Source organism: Tetranychus urticae, chromosome 2 (assembly GCF_039701765.1).
Source record: "Tetranychus urticae isolate SD_2017Ah chromosome 2, NJAU_TeUrti_SD_1.0, whole genome shotgun sequence".
Lineage (NCBI taxonomy): Eukaryota > Metazoa > Arthropoda > Arachnida > Trombidiformes > Tetranychidae > Tetranychus > Tetranychus urticae.
Window position 1 is genome coordinate 24,239,889 of NC_142959.1, and position 21,863 is coordinate 24,261,751.

The 21,863-nt window shown below is 34.6% G+C and overlaps 3 protein-coding genes across 3 annotated transcripts in view; 2 read left to right on the forward strand and 1 right to left on the reverse strand.

Annotated features, from left to right (window-relative positions):
* Positions 1 to 296: 296 nt before the first annotated feature.
* LOC107367443 (homeobox protein ceh-30-like) lies at positions 297 to 1,482 on the reverse strand. The gene is made up of 2 exons (XM_015935140.3): positions 952 to 1,482; positions 297 to 859 (listed from the first exon to the last, which is right to left on the reverse strand). The coding sequence occupies exons 1-2, from the start codon at positions 1,297 to 1,299 to the stop codon at positions 641 to 643; spliced, it is 567 nt and encodes a 188-aa protein (XP_015790626.2). The 5' UTR covers positions 1,300 to 1,482; the 3' UTR covers positions 297 to 640.
* Positions 1,483 to 3,822: 2,340 nt separating this feature from the next.
* LOC107360876 (uncharacterized) overlaps positions 3,823 to 21,863 on the forward strand; it is a 47,938-nt gene continuing 29,897 nt past the window's right edge. Inside the window, exon 1 of the mRNA XM_089266880.1 lies at positions 3,823 to 5,720. Within this exon, the coding sequence (XP_089123006.1) occupies positions 4,691 to 5,720 (1,030 nt within the window). The 5' untranslated portion in view covers positions 3,823 to 4,690. The remainder of the gene's footprint in view (positions 5,721 to 21,863) is intronic.
* LOC149094175 (uncharacterized) lies at positions 8,697 to 10,378 on the forward strand. The gene is made up of 2 exons (XM_089266881.1): positions 8,697 to 8,908; positions 8,985 to 10,378. The coding sequence occupies exons 1-2, from the start codon at positions 8,851 to 8,853 to the stop codon at positions 9,530 to 9,532; spliced, it is 606 nt and encodes a 201-aa protein (XP_089123007.1). The 5' UTR covers positions 8,697 to 8,850; the 3' UTR covers positions 9,533 to 10,378.

Genomic DNA, 21,863 nt, shown 5'->3' on the forward strand with positions numbered 1-21,863 from the left:
TGCTTTTTTTCCGACTTCATGTCTTCTCCGGTTTTAATGGATAATTATAGTTTAAACTGTTTTTACATTGGCATAAACAATTAGCCGTTAATTATCGTCTGTTATCCAATCACTTTCAACTACCAGTGTAAACAAAATATCAGTTTTGATTAGCTTAAGTATACATGATCGTTAACTTTAAATAATGATGATAATGATGATGATTTTTGTTAAACAAGAGAAATGAGGAATCTAAATAAACAAAGAGTTGAAGAAAACAATGAACATAATTAACCTTATGATCAGACGCATGCAGCTTTCATTTCAATTATTAGTTTTATTAATTAATTTAGACGAAAGTAAGATGAAGATGATAGTGGAAACAATGTAAAAATTTAGGCAATAATAAACATTTTTAAAATGGTAATTAAAACTAGACAAATTGGTGGCTTGTTTTTACAAAAATTTACCCGCCAGTATAAAGGGTAGAGATGTTTATCTCTCCTTCTTGGCGCCTTTAAACTTAATATCTCTGATCAAGTCTCAACGTTCAACTTACGAATCCTTTTAAAGGTGGAAAATATTATAAAAAAAGGGGGGAAAGAAACACTTATTCCTCATTTAGCAAATGGCGGGTAAATTTTTGGATAAAAAATGGCTCTTAATTTAGATTATTTTCATTATTAAGATATTCATCGACACATTGACTCAAATCTATCTCAAGGGAACTTGAAGCACTTCTTCGGCTATCATCGTCATCATGCATATTATATAATGAATTTGAGGAATTGAATCTAAACTGTTCCCTTGGCACTTCTCCCATAGCTTTAGAGTGTTCTCGTCTCATTTTGCTTCGCCTATTTTGGAACCAAACTTTTACCTGCAAAAACAAGAAAAAGCAAATAAATAGGCGAAAATTTGAGGAGAATTGAATAATGCAAATGAAAAAGAAACAATTGGTGTAATACTTACTTGAGGCTCGGCAAGATTCAAAGCTTCAGCTAATTTTTTTCGATCAATTTTGTTGATATACTGTTGCCTGAGAAACACACTTTCCAAATTTTGTCGTTGAGCACTTGTAAAAACAGCTCGTGTACCAGATTTTTTCTTAGAAACTTTTTGTGGACAAGTTTGGATTGGTTCTTGTGCCGGATGACAAACTGGATAATGGTTGGTGAAAAAGGTAACATTTGGTGCTAATTGTTGGTAGTATGGCGATGAATGTGAGGAATTATATGACGAGTAAGGTGAGTTATTCACATTTCCCAAAATGGCATCCATACAAAAGTTGTAACCACAAGGTAAGGTTCTAGGATCCATTGATATTGAGAATCTATTTATCACAATTAGAAACAAAAATAAAATAATAAATGAACAACTGAGTAAAATAAAATTGTAAAGATACAAATAAAATAAGATTTAAACAAAGCTAATCGACTAGCCGAGGTTAAGGCGAGATAAAGGACTAACACAGCAAAAGTTGAAATCGTAAGTTTGCATAACAGTTGAACAGAGCGACATCTAGCGGGAACCGGCTACTTTTACATAAATTTTTCGTAAGTCAAAAGCTGATAGACTTTAGAAGTATCCAAATTAATGAAACAATTGAATTAAACTAGGATTGATCAGATTGACAAGTCAGTGACTTACTTAATTGCGAAAGAAAGCACAAAAATTGATTAAATAAGTGAACTTTTTTAATAAAAATTAACGAACTTTAAATGGAATTAGAATAATAACAAAAAAAAACAAAATTTGATAATAGACAACAATTACAACAGATAAACTTTGATTGAGGTAGCTAGTTGTGAAAATGTAGCATGATTTTTAGGACATTTTAATCTGCGATATTAGTCAGTTTAATGATAACATTTAGAAAAATAAAATAAATAAGTTGATAAATATTAATTTGATAAATTAAAGTGAACAAATTGTTACTCTTCTTCACTTTCACTAGAATCTGTACAAGAAATGTAATCTGATGTTTCATAAATTTTAATTGACTCAAGAAATGAGTCTATTCTTGGTCGCCAATTCACTACCCATTTTACATCTCTTTGGATATCACTGGTTATCACGGAAGAACCATGATTAGCAGATTGTTCAAATTTATAAATTTGTTTAGCCGACTGAGCCGGTTTACAACCAACGAGATGTTCGGAACTTGCAGACTCTGTCGCCAGTAATTTGCCACAATCGATACAGCAAACTAAACTGCCGGTATGGAAACGTTCAATGTGATGATAAATCTTGGCCAAGCTAAATTCAACCGGACAAAAAGGACACCGAACAATACGAATAAAACTTTTCTCATGTATGCTTATCCAATCAGTGACGGTAAGACTATTGAAAATTATTTTCAATGAATCGATACCAAGGTTGTACATTGTACCATTCAACATTCCCTTCTTTATCGACTTGATTATTTCACTGGTCAAATTGGGTCCTTTGGAAACCAAATCATCTTCATTCCAAGGCATAGTATTGTCCAAGTCTTCAAATTGACTTTCATCAGGATCAATTTCATTAGTCTGGTCAACCCTTTCCTGGATAGTATCAAGTAGATTTTGGTCAAAGGCACCAACAATTTTAATTGACTTCCAAATGAGTCGAGCTGATCGCTTGAATTTTCCTTGTTCAATATAAAATGGATCCTTCAAGTCATCTTCATCATAATAGGCAGTAATCCGTTCTATTTCCGAAGGAATGGGCTCAGAAATGGTAGACTTGGAAGTGGCATGAAGATAATCCAATACTTTACTGGTTGCACTTTTTATGATTGATGATTCACTTTGAGGACTCTCAAGACCACGTTTACGTTTGGCTCTTGTAATAATTGTTGCCATAATAAACACAGACAAAGAGAGTGCATTTAACTAGTGCACAGAATGAAACAAAAAAACAAGGAAAGAACAAAAAAAATTGACAAAATGAGTAAATTTAAACTGTCAACAAACAGACAAAAAGGAGAGCGAAAACGACTGCTTGAGAGAAAAGAATATTCAAAATGAAAATTCGCTCATTACCCAATACAAAACTTCTGAACCAAACAATTAAAATCAGAGCCGCCATCTATTAGCTTCTCCAATAAGTAACTTCAATCTTCTGATATTGAACAAAATTAGAAGCTCTGCCAATAGGAGTCACCATATTGTTCATTTTACTTGAACTTTCAATGATCAAAGTTATTATTCAGTTGAAACAACAATTAGTCAGGAGAGTCACAACCAAATACTAGCGACAGTTAAACATTTTATGCTTATCCAGCGATTAATTAAAAAAAATGTCGACCAATGAAAATGAAAAATTTTGATAAGTCGACTAAAATTGAATGTTGAATTTTGATGAAATTGTTTAAAGTAAAAATGAGTAAATCAGCAAATAGTGAATCTTGAATTGGCTGATTAGTTTAATCAATTTGTTTTCCTCTCTTTCAGTTGAATATGAGTACACATGAGTTTGAGGGAAATCAGAAAAGGTGGAAAAGTTTACCTTGAATCAATGTTAACAAATAATGAAATGACATGAATAAATCTTTCCTCATAGGAAAAGACCCTGATTATAATTATTTAACAACAGAGGCAACAAATTGTTTGAATTTCCTTTTGAATCATCTTTTGAAAGATGTTTGATTATAAATGTTGGTTTCTTTGTTATTCAGCCTTTCCTATAACCATGATAATGTAGATTGAAATGAAGCAAAGAAAGTTGGCTGAAGAAGAAGCAGCAAAAAAATAGATTCAAAGAGACATGTTTGGTAATTCTGAGTCTCTCTCCATGGTAAAAAAACACTGAGTGAGATGGAAGAAGGAAAATCCTTTTCTTGCCTCTTCACTTTACATCAATCAGTGGCAGAATCAACATGATATTATTGTACTTATAATCATTATCACTCTCATTACTCTCATGATTAACACTGTGCTCAATGTATTACTGACTGCGACTGTTGCAGGGAAAAGTATCACTTGAAAAAGGAACACTGAAAATGATTCGACAAACAAGTTGAAAGATGGCGAAATACAGATGAAGATGAGGATGAAGAGAATGGCAGTGATGATGGAAGAAGAAAAGTGATGAAGTTCTGTCAAAGAAACTTTTTGTTTTTTTTCCTTTTCTGCTCCCATTCAATAATAGTGAACAGTGTTGTTGTTTCAATCCACATTTTGGTCTACAACAGTTGAATAGGAAGAGACGAAAAGAAGAAAAAAGAAAAGGAGAAAAGTAAAAAAATGAAGAAAACATCAATTTCATCATTTAACCATGAATCTTTGTACCAACTTGGTTATCATCAAGCATCATCATCATCAAAGTAATCAAAGTCGGTGCAATATGAAAAGTCAATTTGTCAAGGTTTATCTTCATCATTAATATCTTGATAAAGTTGATTCTTTCAGTGAAAACCTTTTGCTTTACAAAACCCATTTTGTGATCAACTGAAAACCTGGAAATGAAAAGGATTTTACAATTTTATTGAAACCAAAACACCAAAACGCTCAACGAAATTATTGAAATGGAAAAGGGATGAAAATTTCGACTCACATTTACCGGTTCCAAGTGTATAACCTTGCCATGTTTCATGAGTGAATGGCAATTGTTTGAACAAAGAATTGAATTTTCTTCCAAAGTCAACATTTCGATAAAGTGTTGAATAATTTTTTCCTCCAATTTCCATAAGTTATTTCCAGTTTTAATCTTTTTCCTCAAGTTGATTATGGATCTCATTGGTGGATCAACGACATCATTCAATTTAACCGCTGATGCTGTAACCAATTTAACTTTATTATTGTTTTATTCACTTCCAAATATTCTTAATGTTTCATCGACCCGGGAATCATCAACAGTCTACCTCGATACTAGACGGAACAACAATAGTGATTATAAACACGATTCACCTCATTACCATTCACATTCCCATTTGAATGGTGAATCTCCATTTTTCCCACCAATTTCAAGTTTTCTAAGTTCATCATCAAATTGGTTGTTACACGAGCCAATTGATTCATCCTCATCCCAACCACCAATCATGCAATCATCATCATCAAGTGAATCTGATTCTTATAATGATCATAGTTTAACATTAGATAGTGAAAGGCCATTTCTTCAGTCGACATCCTTTCCCTTGGATTCACCTTTTAAATTAAATAATGGCGATTATTCCAGTTCATTGGAATCTTTTCCAAGTTTTTCATTAACCATTCCATTAGTAAATATGAGCTCTGATAGCAATAGCAATGAAGATGAGAGTCAATCATCTTTTCGCCAACCAAACAATGAGAGTAAAATTTTCAATCAATTTGATGATCAGTTTAGTGGATTAACAGATTTAACCATTGGATTAACCTCGTCAAATGTCACGGAAAACCAAGTTTCTAGTGATTGGTGGTCATCATCATTATCACCTTCAGTGATCTTTAAATCCAATGAAACAATCTTCACCTTTAACGCATCTCAAGATAATGATGGTGAGCCAAGTTTCCCTGTGGATAACAATTCCATTGGATTAACACCTTTCAATGCATCCAATCATGTGAATCAACTCGTCATCGAGTACAACTGGTTCTACCTGATGCTTGGTCTACTCGTCTTCGTCGGCTGTTTCGGCAACATTCTAGTCTGTCTGGCCATTTGCTTGGAGCGTCGACTTCAAAATGCAACCAACTTTTTCCTTCTTTCCCTGGCCATTGCAGACCTTCTTGTGTCAATCCTTGTAATGCCAATGTCCATAGTTAATGAAGTTTACGGTAAGCATTGTTCATTTACCTTGAAAACCAAATTACCTTCAACATTGAATAGCGTTTCAAGTTGATCAATATCGATCATTATTTTTGACCATTTTTTCCTTCACTTGGCCAATTGAAAAAGATTGACCAAAAAAATTGAATAAAATAGTTTCTTTTTTCCTTTGCTTGGAAATAATTTTCTTGTTACTTGTGGGAAAACAATTAAACCAGGGAAAAAAGTGTATCCAAAGAAGGTGATTGGAAAAAGACAAATCATTGAACTGAATATTGTTCTGAAAAGTTATCATGAAAAGTTGAAAATTGTTGGCTAAACGAAGTAACAGATAAAATGTTTAAATTTACATTCTTTTTACCTTCTCGGCCCATTATCATCTTCATGTAAAGCAATCATGTTATCACATGTTCACAAAAGTTATTTTGATAACAGCTCTGGGAGGGAAAGAATAATGGTTCAACTTTTGTCACTCTATTTTTGCATATTCCAAATGAAAATGTTGAGATGTTGAGTTGAATGTGCTGCATGAATACATTCATCATTCACCAGGAGAAAGGTTAAGGTCTATTTTTAAAGGTAAACATTGAGTAAAGATTCAACATTTTCTTTTCTCATTCCATGCTGATTTTTCAATAGGTTTTTTTGTCTTTTCACTTTGAGTAAATTGTTGAAATAGGTTCAAGTTTAATCACGGATGAACCTTGAAAGGTGAGAATAGGAAAAGTTACTTTCATGGAAACATTGAATATACCATTTCGATTAAAGTCACTTGACTAACTTAATTATAATTGATTGAGATAATTAAATGAGAGTTTAAAGTTGGCATCTTGTGCCGATTGACTCGAGTTGCATTTTTGTTCAGCAGAAGAGTTGAAAAGTAAATTAAAATTAAGTTAATTGATTGTTGAGAGGAAGAAAAATGAGCAAAGTAAGCATCAAATTTGCAAAATCAGATGATTCAGTTTGATTAAGAAGTTTCATGAAGAGAAGGTGAAAAAGTTGAAAAAACATCTTTTCTCATTTGCACATTTGAGTAAAAAAAAGAGATTCTGAACATGAACAATTTAACAGAAAATCAAAGTTGCAAGTTTACCAAATCAAACATTCCAATGTTGATTGAGCATTTTAATGAAGCCATTGTTCATTCATTTGTAACCAAATGGAGCAATTTCCTTGTTCGCTTTTTTTTGAAAACATTTCATGATTAGCATCATGAAGGGAATAAAGTTTTAATGCTGTTGATAAACAGAAGAAGAGTTTTTTCTTCTCTCTTTCATGTTGATTCGAATGGAAATTTGTGTTCGTATTTGTCGACTATTAGTGAATGACATTGACAAATGTCAACAGTTGACCTTAAAATTTTCAGTTTCCATATTCAATGTTTTCCCTTAATAATGTTGATAGAAGGGATTAATTAATGAGTGATGATAAACAGAGGAAAGAGTTAAAGTCATTATCGTCATCTTAATTATTGTACCATCATTTGAGATGAAAGTTGTGAATTTGAAACAAAGGAGAACAAGAAAATGATGAATGGCAGAAGAGGAAAGATGATGGTAATGATAATGGAAAACAATTTCATCTTAATTGATCTTCAATGGAAGCAAAAAGTTATTGCAATTACAATATAATTAGAATTAGCAATCAATAAGATTATCTGGGCAAGGAAAAGGAAGAAGAAGAATACGATGAAAGGAAGAGCCAAAAAGAATGAGAAAAATGCATCTTCTATTGATGCACATTTTCCATGAGATATTGACTCAGTGGGTTCCATGAAGAATAAGGATAAATATGGGAAAAAAAGACGAGACTGATGATGGAAGAGATTCGCTTTTGATTTCCAATTTTGTTAATTTCTGTCAAGTGGGTGGTTGACCAGGTAAAGAAGAGCAAAAGAAGGAAAACAATGGAAAAGGTAACAATCGGAAAATGTCGAGTTTCTGCCTTCTTCTGATGGAAACGACGGGAATCCCCTTTAATTGTCTAACCTCATCCAATTGCGAGTTCAAGTTGCAAAAACTTTTTCCTTTTTACCCGAAAATGAACATTTCGACCTTTTCATTTTTACCTTCAAAATTTGATGATTAAAAATAGAAAAAATGATTTAGGAAAAAATAATTTCTTTGCTTGAATCGATTTAAGTCAAAGATTTTTAGGCAAATTTTCAAAAAAGTGGAATCAAAAAAAAATCTTGAAATGGAAACTTTGAAAGTTCAGTCAAATGTGTAAAGTCATTTTTAGCGTTTTGTTTTGTAACAAGAAAAGATGACTGTGTTAAATCAGGAACGAACCGTAATGATAAACCACTTTATGAAAGAAAGCGAAACAATTTCTAATAACGTATAAGTTTTAATGTGAGGATTACGATAAGGTTACAAATAAAGTTAAGGTTATAATAAAGGGAACATGGGGTTTAGTTGGTAGCGTAACCTAGATATTCTAGTTCATAATGAGGCTCTCTCTTCATTATGCTTATATACTAAGTAATAATAAGTGCTACATTCTGGAATCAATCCTTTTAAGGTTGACACCATGAAAGGTTAGACATAATTATAAATGACAGGATGCTTCAAATATGGAGTAGAGAATGATGAGAACGGAAGATCAGAGGGATTGAGTAACTGAGAAGGAGGATACAATTTTCGTCACATCACCCCACTTTTAAATCAAGAATCGGTCCTCCGATTACGAATACGGTCAACAGAATGGGATTTGAAGTTTTTGCATAGGAATTGCATTTGATTTACGCGCTGTGTGTTGATTCAGAAATAGAGGGTGTTGATGGATAAACAGCTGGTTGGTCAGTTAAGTAAAAGTTCTCCTGTTAGTCCTGTGAAATTTGCAGCAATTCAGTTTTTTTTATTTACATTGTGCCTTATTTACGAGCTGGAATCACCCAAAAGGTAAGAAAATAAAGGGGAAGAAGAGGAGATTCCGGTGTGGCCTTTAGGTAAGTTGCAACTGCTACCACTGTGCTCTAATTTACTGTCTCTCTTTGTCAAACAGGTTTTTGATTTCTTCCATAACTCCCTCAAAAGCTCCCTCTGCAAGTTTTTTTGTTCAGAAGCGGTGCTATCTGTTGGCTTGCAAACACACTATTCTTTTCTTGGCGTCAACTTTGAATCAACGAAAATCATGTTTGGTTTATTTTTATCCTTTTTGGCTTTCCTGTGTCTTGCTCTACTTCCTCAAGGTAAAACTAACTAGAATTCTTGAAGATTTGATTGTCTTTGTTGAACGAAAAACTTCTTTCTTTTTTTCTTTTCCAGTTGATGCAATTCCTGTTGTTCCCTCCTCTGGCGCTAATCCAGATGGCCAACAAAATTCCTCGGATACAAATTCGGAGCAGGTAGACGGTCAACAGCAACAAGGTCAACAGAATGATGAAGAACAAGAAGAAATTGGACATGGTTCGCTTGTAATTGTTGAAGAGGTAGAAGAAGAACCCGGTCCATCCGTTCAAACTACTTTGATGCCTGATACATGTGTGTCACCTTGGCCTTGCCAAACTAAGTACTGGTGTATGGAAAATGATGGAAAAGGTCTGGAAATTTTGATGGAGTGGGAGAAGACGATTGTCACACCTGAGCGTGTGCAAAATTTGAAACAGTTTAAACCAGGACAGCGAGTTAGTAGAAAAAAATTACATGATGCTGGCAAAACGCTTGAAAAACAGCTTGCGGAAATTGCGAAAAATAAGGAAAAGAATAGGTGTATGTTTGAATGTGTTTATTGCGGTGGTGAATATGAAAATCTCGTAGAGCTGAAAGAACATGTCGTCGGTGTGAAGCATAAAAACCGTTATTGGCGAGTCTAGTGTGTTGAAAGATTAGACTTAGATGAAATAGAGAATAAGTTGAAAATAGGGCTCAGCATCTATCCAAGAATTTTCCCTTGGGCCAAAATTACATATGATGGAATTGAAACATTGAGTTGCACCGATGACAGAGTCCCACTTGAAAGGAGAACGCAATGGATCAAACATATGGTTGACTATCGCACTCCCTCCTGTCGCCCTTTACCTGGTGTTCGTGCAGCATACGAACCAGAGGCAAGGCCAACACAAGCATGTGCCTTAGAGCCCAGAAAATGATTTTTAATTTCTTCTGTATTCCCTTTTCACTCTTTGCATTTTTCCCAAAATTTGTTTTTTTTTTGTATTGTCCCATTCTAGCGGAGCGCAGACCTCCGCAGATCACTTTTCGAAACTTTTCTTTTGACCATGTTATTAAGCATGGTTCATTCTATAACTGATTATCACACCTATTCAACCTGACCCTTTTTAGCCCTTTGCTGCCCTTTTCTCTTTATACTGTTTTTTCACTTATTTTCCTATTTTTTTTTTTATCTTTAACTTTCTCTATTTCCTCTTTTCATTATTAATTGATGTTTTCTTATTTGGGCATAATGTATCCTGTCACTAATGTTTCTTGTTACTATTAAAATTTTTCCTGAGAAATTGTTTGCGGAAATGAATTCCACAAATGGAAATGAGTGAGTATATGGTTAACGTATAAAACTAAAGAGATTCTGGTTAAGTTATCATTAATCCGTTAACACTTCATCTATTATCTATCTTCAACTAATTTTACTGATTTTTTCTTTTGATTTATCTTTGTACTTCTTATTCTCAGGATGAATGCGAGAAATTTCGGTGTTCATGGTAAGTTTCCATTATTCACAGTTATGTTTTCTGATTAAGCTAATTATCTTTTCTCTGTATTTTTTCCTTTTCTTTTCTTCACAGAAAGAAAACTCATTCTGGAGTTAATTGACCATTTTGACCGGCAAAAGAGGCAGCTCTCAATAGGACGGCTGATGCGGATCTACCGGCACTTGACTGGCTTCAATTTTCCTTATTCGAACATTTCTTTCGGGCGAGTGGTACAGTATCTTGGCGCTATGAAAGGTGTTCAAGTCTATGACAACTGCTTTGTCCGATTGGATGATCCGTGGTATTTGATGGGTGTCTGGCCTGCTGATTTCCAACTCGATGACATCGAATGATGTACAACTGCTAACTGTTAGTGTTATGTTTACGCTATGCTTAAATTGAATAATCAAATAAAATAATGATGAAAAATGAAAAAACTGTGTCCAAGCTAATTTTTCAATGATTCCAGGTTAAGTTTTGTAATCTTTTGATTTCGGGATCCATTTCTTCTTTTTCTTCTTTTTGTTCATTTTTTGTTTGAGGATGTATTTCTGTTAAGGGAATTTCTTCTTTTTCATCTTGTTTTTGTTGTCTGGCGTTTTTCTGGTCAGTAAGTTTTTTGCAACAGAGCTTTGAGCGAACAGATTTGAAACGGCAAAGGATATAAATGAAGAGGCTGATAATAAGAAATGTTGCTAGCAGAAGAGTTATACTGACAAGAGGATTAGCGTAGATGGTTCCTAAGATAACTGTCGTGTTAGAGTCTTCCAATTCCTTCAGTAATTCCGAATGGCTTTGGCCAGCGGATAGATATACATTTATTGCAGCAAAGTTCCGTACCTTGAAGTTTGAGGTTGTATCGGTGATAAATAGAAAAATACTCATATACTTCTCCATCTATTATTAAAGGTACATTAATAGGGAATGAGAATACCCAATTTGGACAGGGAAATACTTTATCTGCAACCTTTATCTGGTGTCCAAAACAATAAACGAGTCTATTTGTTGATGTCGACTTCACTTGTACATTCCTTGAGTCACCAGGTGCACATTGTCTCTTTTCCCAAAGAGTGTTGGGCTTGATAGTCTTATTCTTGCAGGTAAATTGACTACTTACTATTAGAGGACCATGTTGAGTTGCCCTACTTTGAATTTGGCAAATCTGTTTGCTTTCTGTGTTTATCAAGATAAACTTTGGTCCAATGTAATAAACACAATCGTCCTCATCAGTCCTCATCAGGAACGGATCTGGTTCAGCTAAAGAGTAATTTGTACTCTTACGAAACCCGTGAATCTTGAACCAAAGTTTATTCTCATCTGACCGGCAGTTGATCATTGTCATTAGGTCTATCGGGTATCTCAATTGGTCTGTTGAAGAGAGGTTAGTTAGAGCAGCGATTTGACTACTGACTTTTCTTTGTTTCATGGCATGGAAAATGTCAGTCAACTGTGCTTTCAGCATCGAAAATTTGTCAGCAATACCAGTTGAGATAAGGATATTTGTGAGTAGATTATTTTCAATAGCATCAAGTCGTTCGGTGTTGTCATTGAGCCTCCTAATAACATCATTTAACCTCTCTTTGATTCTTGATGTTTCCATACTTTGTTGTAATTGTATCTGATATTGTTGTCTTACTTGTTCCTCAATTTGTGCAACACGGTCCAAATGTGTTCTTATGGCTCCATATGTAAGAATGCCAGTAAAAACTACGGCGGACAGGACAGCCAATACTGGGGTACGCGTTTTTCTGGATGATATCGGTGGACAATGTTGGTTTATTTCCTCTAGAATGGTTCTAAATTCAAATTCACACCAACTTTTAAACTTGTCTCTTTGAGATTGGGGTAACAATAGAGCTTCTGCCAATTCTGGACACGTATTTTTGAACTCGATGATAGTGTCGATTTCTCCTTCAGCTTCCACAACTGTCTTACTTGCCTCGCGCCATAGTAAAGGATTCATTACATTGAATTCAGCAACTGAGGGCCCAACGAATAAAACCATTAATGTCAATACAACTCCTGATAATGCCTTTGATTTCGCCCTTGTGACTCTAGGTTCGGTCTCGTATTGCCTGGCAGTAGTCTTTTCTGGTTCATAAGTACGATCTTCATCAGTGGATTGACTCTTTTCTCTTTCTGATTCATCTCCAAAAATTTGAACATTTTCGTCAAAATGGACATGTTTAGATTCTTCACCTGAGTTTGAGTCAATCGATTCTCCGGTTCTCACTTTCATCTTTCCACAGGCACATAACTTTCCAGGGGAGAAATCGGAGTCTGGTAGAGTTGTATCTTCATCTGTAGTGTCTATGCTAGGTGAAGACGACCCTCTTGAGCTATTTTGCGTGTCAAGTTGTCCAAATGTTAATCGTTTCGGATTGGTTACTGTGAATGTCCTGTCTCGTTCTACTTCTAATCCTTTTACAATGGGTGTACTGGTGGTAGTTTTTCCTTTCAGAGGAGAGAAAACGAAAACATCGGTCGTGTCATGCCAACTTGGAGTCTGACTCGAACTTGAGCTTTCAACTGTGGTCCTAGGTTCGTTACTCTGATTAGTCAACTTTGAATCTCCTTCATTCCTGAGCACGTCTACTCGTGGTGTAACTGATATGGTTGGTGACTCAACTTCGTCGAGGGAGTATCTTCCTTTAAATCTTTTCAATCTTTGAATGTTGACAACCATTGGTTCTTTATTAACTCCGATCTCTTTCACTTTGTAAACTAAAGGTGAGGCCTTTTCAACCACTACAAAAGGGCCATGATACTTATGAAGTAACTTCTTAGTTAGCCCAGTAGTACCTGGGTTAGGGTAGTAGACTAAGACAGTGTCACCAATTTCAAACTCATTATCCGAATGTGATTTGTTATAATCACTTTCATTTCTTGACCTGGCTTCATCCATGTTATTTTTCACAAACTCACGCAGTTTTGGCCAATCATCGTTAATAAAGTTAGCGTACTGTTGTTCAGTATAACGAGTGACATCCAGCGGTACGTTTTGTTCATCTGGTGTAATGGCTTTTCTTCCGTACACCAATTCAAACGGAGACATCTTCAAACTCGAATGGTACGATGTATTATAAGCAAACGTAATCTCTGGTAAGAATTCATCCCAATCATTGTGATATTTATTCACGTACATTGAGAGCATTGCTGCTATTTGTGCATTTACCCTTTCAACTTGTCCATTTGCTTGTGGATGGTATGGTGTCGTAAACAGTTGTTTGATTCCATACTTGTTTGTCAGATCACGAATCAAATGGCTAGTAAAGTTTGTTCCATTGTCTGAGACAAGAATGTTTGGAGCACCATGCCTACAGAAAATTTGGTTTTTGATAAACTTTGCAGTATTTTGTGAAGATGTAGAAGAGATTGCTGCTGTTTCCATGAATTTAGTGAAAGCATCTATCGCAACGATGATGTACATTTTGCCATGAGCTTTATTCATTGGACCAAGGATATCAATGTGTACTCGTTCAAATGGATAATTGGACACGATTGGATTTAATTTCCCAGCCTCTAATTCATGCGGAGTTTTTCTTGTTTGACAAAGGAAACAAGAAGCCACATATTTGTTAATGTACACAGACATACCAGGCCAGTAGTATTTCTCACGGATCTTTTCATATGTTTTGCCAATTCCTTGGTGTGCTGACGATAGGGCATCATGATGAATGTAGCATACATCCTTTCTCAGCTTCTTAGGTACAACCAAAAGATTTTCAATTTTACCGAGACGATAAACCTTGCGATAAAGCAACCCATTCTTGACCAGGAACTTTTCGGCCTTTTTTCTTTTCTTATTAGATAAGTCACTCAGGTTTCCAAGAGTTACTATCATAGATGAGCAGAAGGGGTCATCGTCCTGTCCTAGTTTAAAACTAGCTAAATTCAATTCGACATGAGTTGTAAAAACATGAATTCGGTCTTCTGTAGCATGGGTATCTTCTGGCTCGCCAACAGGATATCTGCTCAGGAAATCTGCATCTGAATGATGTTTACCACTTTTGTATTCGATTTGAGGATCAAATTCTTGTAAAATTATCGCCCATTTTGCTAATCTTCGAGGCAGATTCTTCTTACTCTGGAGGAAAGTTAGTGCTGAATGATCCGTAACAACACGAAAAGGTTTAGTCTCCAGGTAAATTTTGAATTTGTCTAGGGCATAAATGATGGCGAGACATTCTAGTTCCGAAATGGTATAATTGCTTTCATGAGAGTTCAGTTGCCTACTTGCGTACGCTACTGGTCGCCAATTTGCACCATGTTGTTGTAACAAGACTGCTCCAACACCAACTCCAGATGCATCTGTCCTGACTTCAATTGGTAAATCACTTTGGTAGTGAGCTAAGACTGGGGCATTGATCAATGAATCCCTTAGCTTTTCAAAGGCCGTTTGTTGTTCTTCATTCCATTCAAAAATCGCGTCTTGCTTTGTTAGTTTGGTTAGTGGTTTTGCAATGGTGGAGAATCCGTTGATGAATTTTCGGTAGTAGCTACAGAAGGCCACGAAAGATTTTACATCTCGGACACAATTTGGGACTTTTATCTTTTTAACGGCTTCCAATTTTGATTCCTCTGGGGATTGACCTTCCTTAGTTATCTTGAACCCAAGATAAGTTACTTCAGGCAAGGCGAATACGCTTTTGTTAGGGTTTAATTTCAGACCTGCTCCAATTATCCGATCGAGAACAAGTTTAATGCTAATAAGATGTTCTTCAAATGTCTTATTGAATATTAGTATATCATCAAGGTATACTAGACAAGAGTTGTACTTAAGACCGGATAAGACCACGTCCATGCATCTTTGAAAGGTGGCAGGAGCATTAGTCAAACCGAAAGGCATAACGTCAAATTCATAAAGCCCATCCATTGTGATAAAAGCAGTTTTTTCTTTGTCCTTTTCATTAATTCCGATTTGATAGTAGCCAGATTTTAGGTCCAAACTGGTGAAAATACATGCACCAGTCAAGTAATCCAAGGCATCATTAATATTTGGAAGTGGGTAATGGTCTTTCTTTGTTACGCCATTTAATTTTCGGTAATCCACACAAAATCGATAATCACCAGTTTTTTTCTTTACTAGCACAATTGGGGAAGCCCAAGGCGAACATGATGGTTTAATGATCGCAGTATCTAATAGTTCTTTTACTAATTTATTAGTGATCTCTCTCTTTTCAGGGGAAGTGCGGTAGGGAGCAGTTGATATCGGGCGCATATTTGGGGTGTCAATGCTGTGTACAAATTTGTTGGTGAGTCCCATTTCGTCAGGTTTTATGGCGAAAGCTTCTCGATAGCTCCTGAGTAACTGTAGTAGTTCTTCCTGCTGTTGTTGGCTGAGTTGCTTACCAATCTTCACCTTACCATCAAACAAATTGCAATCGTTTAATAACTCAGCATCTTTTTTCACCTTTTGGGAACCTAAGATGCCCATACTCTCATTTTCTTCTCCCTGAGGTAGCTCCACAATGTCACCGGCGGGTTTGTTCTCATACTCTCCAACCTTGGTTCCACTGGCAAGGAAAACAGGAATCGAACCGAAATTACATAATTCGACTTCAGCTTGTCCATGTACAATGGTTACAACAGCATTAGCAACCGCAACCTTCTTGTTTTTCTCAAATAGTTGGTTACCTGTTGTTACAAAATAAACTCCTTTTGGTAAAGAATGTTTCTTTGAGGTGGATACATCTGAAAACAACCGTGTTCTTGGAGGAAGTTCAGTATTTTTATTCAGGTATAATTCACCAATGTGCTCTGTTGAAATTAACTTTCCCCTAGGGCTGATAAGTAAGTTGCTTTTACAATTTACATTTTGTCCAATCAGTAACCTGATATCGGCTGGCATCCATTCAACTACTACTACGGTCACGTCCACTGTCTTTTCATCACCTTCAATTGGTATACCTAGTTTAACATCACAAACACCAATTGGTTTTCCAGTGGGGGCAAAAAGACCACTAATTGTAATTGTTTCATTACTTTGTACCTCGAGTTTGAATAACTCTACAACTTCTTTCGTAATGCAAGTAATCTGCGAGCCAGTATCAATTACACCTTTGATTGGATTATTATTAAGTTTAGCATCGACTTGAATAAGGGGACCAATTAGTTTGTTGTCTACAGGTCTGTTGACAGTTGCAGACATTGAGTGAGCTTGTTGTGATGTTGATGGGGTACTACTCGGGTTAGAGGTTGGGGTATTGTCTGGCACTACTTGTACCGAATAGCCTGGATTGTTGACTTGCCTTTGGTCGTATTGTCTTTTTCTGCAATTCCTCTGTACATGTCCGATTTTATTACAGTAGTGACATGTTACCGTGGTGCGATCTCTTCGGGTACCATTGTTGTTAGTAAAAGCTTCCATCATAGCTAGCATCTTTTCCATCATATTTGACTGGCTGGTGATTAAACTTTTCACATCATCGGTTGAAACCATTCCTGCAATCGTCTTTGGTTGAGTGGCCATCGGAGGTGTTTTGGGCCGTGAGATTGCTGGCATACTTGTGAGAGTGAATTCGTCACCTACTGTACCTATTCCACAAGTTTGAGCTGTCATGTTTTGTTGTCTCCCGACAGCATAACGTAGATTAGCTTGTTTCTCGGCAGAACGAGCTAGGATAACCAATTCCTCAAAATGCTTGACATTACTAGTATTCTTAGAATACATTTCGACCTGGGTAGCTGGTAATAAGCCTTTAATGCATCGATCAACAAAGACAGAGAATTCCACTTTTGCTTCGTCAGCATAATGTATCATTTTATCACAGAATTTTGTCACATCTTCTCCTATTAACTGTCTCGTTTCGTAAAGCAGCTCTAGATAATTTCTTTTCTCAGTTGCATAGGCAGCGATGAACCATTCTTTGATCTTTGGCCAGCTAGCGACACCTCTCGTCTCATCTTTGGTGGTACGGACGAACCATCCTCGTACAGTTGGTGAAAGGTAGGTTTTCATTTTCGAAAATCTGTCTTCATCAGTCCAATGTACTGCACTGGTAACCGTTTCATATTCATTAATCCACTCATTCGCATCCATAGGAGGGGTAAATTGTTTAATTGTCACCGGAGGCAAATAGGCCCGTGTCATCGTTTTCATAAAGGTCTCGAAAGTTTCAGTTGGAATTGTCATGTTCTGATTATCGTTTGAAGTCATGATTGTTACACAAAAAGAGAATTTTCAGCGTATCCCACCGCTGCCACCAATTGTAACAAGAAAAGATGACTGTGTTAAATCAGGAACGAACCGTAATGATAAACCACTTTATGAAAGAAAGCGAAACAATTTCTAATAACGTATAAGTTTTAATGTGAGGATTACGATAAGGTTACAAATAAAGTTAAGGTTATAATAAAGGGAACATGGGGTTTAGTTGGTAGCGTAACCTAGATATTCTAGTTCATAATGAGGCTCTCTCTTCATTATGCTTATATACTAAGTAATAATAAGTGCTACATTCTGGAATCAATCCTTTTAAGGTTGACACCATGAAAGGTTAGACATAATTATAAATGACAGGATGCTTCAAATATGGAGTAGAGAATGATGAGAACGGAAGATCAGAGGGATTGAGTAACTGAGAAGGAGGATACAATTTTCGTCACAGTTTCATGAAACTCTGATTGGAAAAGCTGAAAGAATTTGCATTTACATCGAGATTAGCAAAATTGTCAAATTCTGTTTTCTATTCAATTCCAATAATCCAGATGTATTCTGAGCCATTGTTTCACATTAGTCTTGAGTGAACCCTGTAAATACACTAAATGTAATGATTGCTACATGAACCATTATAATGAGTAACAATAATCATGATAAATCTGTGGACTGTTGAATTGAATCACTTGGCTTCTGAATGAATGGGTTGCTTTATTATTGCGATATTAATTGGAAAACAAGCAACTTAGGATAAGCTTACGATTAAGTTAGTGTCCAATTATCATTTATTTAATCCACTAAAAAAGGCATCTCTCAAGGTTAACAGTTCAATTTACTTCAACAATCACTTTCATTGATTATTGATTAAAAGAAAATCATTTTCTCCTTCAGTTTATTTTTCACCATATTTTTCACCCTCACCACTTGGTTAAAGACCTTCAATGAATACCATGTTCAGCCTGTCATTTCCTTCAACATGAAACTTTTGAACAACTTTGATTGAATATAATTGAAGTTTAATTTGGCCAAAAAGCGATATTCAAATGTTCATCTAATTCAATTTAAATTCAAAATTTTTGCCATCTTTTAATTTCCAAGTTGTTCCAAAAGGTAATTTTAGCAACAATTTTCAACCAGTTTTCCCGTTTCATGATTTTCACGTAAACATTGCAATTGAGCAAATTTTCATTGCTCAAAAATGTTCCAATCAAATGAAGAGTAAATTATTTCTCTTGAAATTTCCATTTTCCATGTGGTTCAACTTGCAATTGAACTTCATCTCAACTGAAATGACAAAAAGTGAAGATAAAAGTCAATTGCAAGTTGGAAATGATATTCTTGGTAATAATGATAATGACAGTAATCAAGAGATTGAATTAAATAACTCAGGAAAATGTACAGCAAAAGATTGTGTTGATATTTCAATTGAAATAAATGGATTTGCAAAAAAGTTTCTCTGTTTTTTCCCAAGATGAATATTAATATTGCTATAAACGAGTAAAATATTGCTCTATTGTAAAGCTGAGTTTACAGCAAAAGTTATTATAATTTTTTCAATTTTCACTCGACTCTTGACAAACTATTAAATATAAAAAATTGAAACGATATCTAGATGCTAATTTCAACGATAAATCATGTTCAATAAGAGGTTGGAATGATGGTTAAACAGAAAAAGAGAAAAAAAAATGTCATCGATTCCAAGCTCATTGAGAAGTCGATTGATTTTGATTGTAGACAATTATAGGAACCAGTTCTACCGGCATGTAATCAACAATGTAATATCAATAAAGTACATGTTGACGATGACCAGAGAAGAGAGAAGACGAGAAAGAATAAAAATGATCATGATTGTCATTTGAGTTGTTATTACATTCTTTTTGTTATTCATGTCAACCATCACTTTTTATTGATAATCATTTGATTTTCCTCGTTTCTTCTTCTTCTATTTGTTTACTGCTAATACTCATGAATCAACCATCAACCCCACTGAAACTGCACATCACATCATAAATAGCCTCAAGGTTGCAAGTTAATGTCTACCTAAGCCATTGAGGTTGTTAACATGAAAAGTCAATGGTAACAAGTTGAACATTTGCAACAACTGCAACTGGTTGTCAGGAGACAAAGTTCATCGGTTTAGGGTTAATCAACACCTTAACCTGGGTTTCCACAAAATTGACATTAATCTTTATTCAACTTGTAAATAATGTGACAAAAGTTTGATGGATTAGATTCTAATACCTTGTTTACCTGTTCATCATCATTGCCGTGATAACATTTTAACCATTTTTCTTACCTTTCAATGTTGCAACAAAAATATGTAATCCTGGTAAAGCTTGAAACCAATAACTTTTGACATGCAAAATTCATTGGTGTAAAGGTGAAGGAAAATGGTTTAGATTAAAGAAATGAAAATTTTTCCAAAATTACATTGTTCTAATTTAGCCTCATTCTCTTCATGGTGATACAAATTGTTTTCTTTCATGTTCTCATGATGATGCAAATTTTCAATAAATGAACAAAAACATGAGAGAAAAAAGTTGAACACTTTTTTTTCTTCTTCGATCAAGTTCAAGTTAATCTGAGCTTCGTTTTTTTCACTCTTTTATTGGTTCTTTTTTTTTGCACACTTTCAGTCTAAACTTTTGTTTTTTGTTGGAAATTGTTTTGTTGCTTCAAATTAAATGATAAACTAACAACTTGTTTTTGCCAAACAAACGAATCTAATGATCAAATGTTCTGTAAACTTTCATGAAATGATACAAATTATCGAACAGAAAATCAAACTTTGAATTACTTTGGAAACTGCAGAAGAGAAGGAGAAAAAAAATGTTGACTAAAAAGCACAATAAGTAAGGTAAAAATGATCAATAAAAATACATTTTTCTACCTTCATTTCAACATTTCTATTTGAAGCAACTTTCATCTTTTTTCATTTATTATAACCTTTTTGCTTGTTCCTTCTCTTATCGTTCACTGAGTCCAACATTTCTTCGTTTCTCCTCATTTTACCTTGTTCCCTGTCATGATGATGGAAGAAATGAAAGCTGAAAATAGAAAGTAAACAGTGTTTCCATGATACAAAACTTTTACCTAAAGGATGATCTTGCCCGAGAAAAAAAGGTGAAGATGAAATCTGTAAAAAAAAAGTTGAATAGATTCATGTTCTTTAAAGAGAAAAAAAATTATTCTTCATTCTTCTCTTCAGAATTTCTTACTCTGATCCTTTATTCCATTTCTTTTGATCATGTTTCACAGTTATTCTTCTTCTCTTTCCTCATCTCTTTTATCATTCCTATTTTTACCTGACAATCCTGAATCAGTCTCAAGTATCAATGTAATTTCATTTTCAATGTTTATTAGATTGTTCAGTTTACCGTTTACATGAGTATAACTTGACGGAGTGAATAAAGAAAAGAAGCAGAAAAACTCGGATAATGATGGGATAAAGGTTGACCAGACAAGAAGAACTGACCACAGTAGAAAAAAAAAGAAAAAGGAAAAAAAGTTGAAACAAGAAAATAATGTCATTTCATCATGTGACTTTCTGAATCACAGGTAAGGTTTCCCTGGAAATGAGGGAAAATGTTGAAAAGTTTAAACTTTTCTTTTCGAGTTCATAACTTTCATGACAATGAATGGACATTAATCATTGCCTCCAATAATTGTGATTGGGTTCAGTCAATAAAAAGGATTGAAAAGCTCTAATGATGTTTCAGTGTTGAACTTTTTTTCTTCTCTCAATATTTTATTGTTATTAAATGAAGAAAAATGACCGGAAAAGTAAATAAATAATCGTTGGATAATGAAAAAAGGCACACAAAAGTAAACCTCAAAACTTGTAACCTAAGGTCATTTAAAAGTAAACTTGGACAATCGAAAATGCGATTGAAAAAAGACTCTTTTTTTGCTCGATTCTTTCATCTTCTTTAAATATCTTTTTTCCATGTTTGCTCAGAGTAAACTTTTTATTTCTTTACCAAATAATGGTAATAAGATTTAATCTTGTCTTACTAACTTTTGCATGTTGATGCAATTTTAAAATGGTGAAATATTTAGCTGAAAAAAAAAGTTGATGAATAATGAATTCTTTGAGCGAAGGTGAAAAATCTGGAATCTTTTATTTATTTAGAATGGAAAAAATTCTGTCACTTTTTCACAATTATCATATTCTGTTGATGGTATTTATTCAACACTTTGCTTTACTTCTGTTGACCTGTTTTCCAATATCGTCACTTGCCTCAAGGTATTCACTATTATCTACATATGCAGAACTATTTCATTGTTAATGATATTCTGTATTCAATTTGACATTGATATTATTTCATTTTGCCA